Here is a 2,795-nt window from a genome sequence, read left to right as displayed (position 1 = left end):
TAGCGAATTAATTTATTTTTAGCTTAACAATATAATTTTTATAAAGATAATGATTTTGTTATTACTCAATGATTATCTTATTTATATTTTAGATTTTTTATATTTAAAATAAAATGTTTATCCTGTATATGATTATGTTTATCTACAGTTAATTACACGAATTCAAAAATAGAGCTTTAGTAGTTGTACTTGGACATAATTTACTTATAATATTGAATTTTAAGTAAGAGAGTGTTTGTGATTGTTTATAAAAACAACTTATTAACTTGTTCCGATGTGGCACCGATAATAAACACATTTGAATGTTTGGGTAAACAATTTATACCGGTGTCAAACCGGTAATAAGGAGTTTTTAAAGAAGTTAAASCCTTCTGACTTATAATAAGTTGATAAGTGCTTTTATAAAAAAACATAAATTGTTTCAACTAAGCAATCTCAAACACCCCCTAATATGCATCTACATACAATACTTCATGCATGTATAATTAAATATAATATTTCTTATTAAATAAAATAAAATAAAAAATCATATATTATTTATTGCTGCAAAATAGACTTAGACTTTTGTCTTATCCCATTTTTATATATAATAATTAATTCACTTTGTTTTTTTTAATGTTTTTAAAGAGAAAAAGTTAAAACAAGATGACTATGATGAAAATAATGAGTTGTTGGACTATTTTGTCTTATTTACCTAAAATTAATTTCGCTTTTTATTGTTCTTTTTTTATTTAATAATTAATTTAAAAAATGTTATAATAAATTTAAATAACGTCTTCGAAGGTCTTGACAAGTTTTTTAGAATTTTTTTTAAATAAAACGTCATATTAGATATTTTATAGGACATTTTTAGTATATATTATTACTAAAAGTGACTCTGTCCCATGCATGTTATTTGATTGGTCTCATTTTCTGGTCCTTTTCTGGCTCTGTGTCCACCTTAACATCAATAATAATTCTTGCATGAAGCACGCGCAAAGGTACAAAACTATCATCACAACCACAATCACATCCACAACTAACCACAACTTCATGTTCTTTTTCTACCCATAAGCATCAGTTTTGAATTGATTTGACACCATAAAAAGGAAATAAGAAGAAGAAGAATAATGGAGAGTAAAAACAAGTGCAAGGTTTGTGTGACTGGTGGTGCTGGTTACATTGGCTCGGCCTTGGTTCACTCACTTCTACAAAATGGTTACACTGTCCATGCTACTCTTAGAAACTTGGGTGCGTATAACCTACTGTTTCTTGGTATCTTTGTGTGTTTTTATGTGTGTTAATACGTATCATACTGAGAATATGTGGAACCTCATTATATTACTTTACAAAAACGCCCTTTTGAACTGAAGAGAGAAGAGAGGTTCCAACACTATGTATCTCTACATATAACTTGTATGTGTTTTTGTTTAATTTGAAGGTGATGAATCCAAGGTGGGACTTTTAAGAGGTTTTCCATATGCAGAAGAAAGACTTCATTTGTTTGAAGCTGATATTTACAAACCACAAGAGTTTGAAGAAGCTATACAAGGYTGTGTCTATGTTTTCCATGTTGCAACCCCCATCTACCACACTTCTGGCTATAAGGTGTGGCATTCTTGAATTTACAACCAATAATCAAGATCCCCAAAAACCTAAAATTGATAAATTTCATTTTCTAATGATTTTGTTGGTTGATAGTACAATGACAAGATTGAAGCAACAATCAGTGCAATAAAGAAGATTGCAGATGTTTGCATACAGTCTAGGACCGTGAGGCGGCTCATCTATACCGCCTCCGTTGTTGCAGCTTCACCATTAAAAGATGATGGAAGTGGCTATAAGACCACCATGGATGAAAGTTGTTGGACACCTTTTTATATCAGTGTCCCTTACAGCAACGATTTCGTAAAGGTTTTTAGTTAATCATTTCTTTGCACTTAGTTTTCTTAATTAACTAGTGTTATATTTTGAATTCTTCAATCTTGTGGGTTTTTTTTTTTTTTGTTAGGAGTACACTGAAGCAAAAACAAGAGCTGAACAAGAGATCTTGAAAATTGGGGAAGATAAAGCAAATGAATTGGAGGTGGTGACATTATCTTGTGGACTGGTGGGAGGAGGAGGTCATCTTCCATATACAACAAGCAGTGTGATGTTATTGATATCACAAGTTATCAACAATGAGACTCAATACCAAATGCTAAGGTACCTTGAAGAACTGATGGGAAAAATCCCGATCGTGCACATTAAGGATGTTTGTCGAGCACATATCTTTTGCATAGAGACGCCGATGGTTAATGGGAGATTCTTATGCTCGAGTTCATACATAACAAGTGTAGAAATAGCCAAGTACTATCTGGAAAACTACCCACAGTTTCATCTGAACCAAGAGTAAGATTTTTACAATAGAGTTGATCAAAAGTCGAAAATGAAGTTTGTTTAGTTGAAACTTTGTAACTTATCATTAGTTTCTTATTTCAGGTACTTGGAAGGACCAAAGAAGGATATCAAATGGGGCTCAAGAAAGCTTGAAGATGTAGGGTTTTCTTACAAACACGATGCCAAGACGATCTTGGATGATTGTATCGAATATGCAAAGAGATCAGGCAATATCTAGTAAGAAGTTGTCATTGTGTTTTAGTTTGTGGTGGTATGTTTATTTAAGATTTCTATAAACCTTAAATCGTACTTATCGTCGTTATTTTTTCACTAATGAGGTTAAACAAACCCCCTAGGTATATATATATGCTAATCGAATCATTTTTATCAGTTTCACACACACACACACACACACATATATATATATATATAGAGGA

At 31.5% G+C, this 2,795-nt stretch overlaps 1 protein-coding gene across 1 annotated transcript; it reads left to right on the top strand.

Moving 5' to 3' along the window:
• Positions 1-1,062: 1,062 nt before the first annotated feature.
• Positions 1,063-2,687, top strand: LOC112526645 (anthocyanidin reductase ((2S)-flavan-3-ol-forming)-like). Its single transcript, XM_025137020.1, has 5 exons — positions 1,063-1,230; positions 1,421-1,587; positions 1,681-1,893; positions 1,991-2,370; positions 2,461-2,687. Exons 1-5 carry the CDS (start codon positions 1,110-1,112, stop codon positions 2,594-2,596), a joined length of 1,017 nt encoding a protein of 338 aa, XP_024992788.1. The 5' UTR covers positions 1,063-1,109; the 3' UTR covers positions 2,597-2,687.
• The last annotated feature ends 108 nt before the right edge of the window (positions 2,688-2,795 follow it).

This window comes from Cynara cardunculus (genome assembly GCF_001531365.2).
Source record: "Cynara cardunculus var. scolymus isolate 2C chromosome LG 14, CcrdV1, whole genome shotgun sequence".
In the NCBI taxonomy this organism is placed as follows: Eukaryota; Viridiplantae; Streptophyta; class Magnoliopsida; order Asterales; family Asteraceae; genus Cynara; species Cynara cardunculus.
The sequence above is the reverse complement of the archived record's forward strand: the minus strand, read 5'-3'. Positions and strand labels throughout refer to the sequence as shown.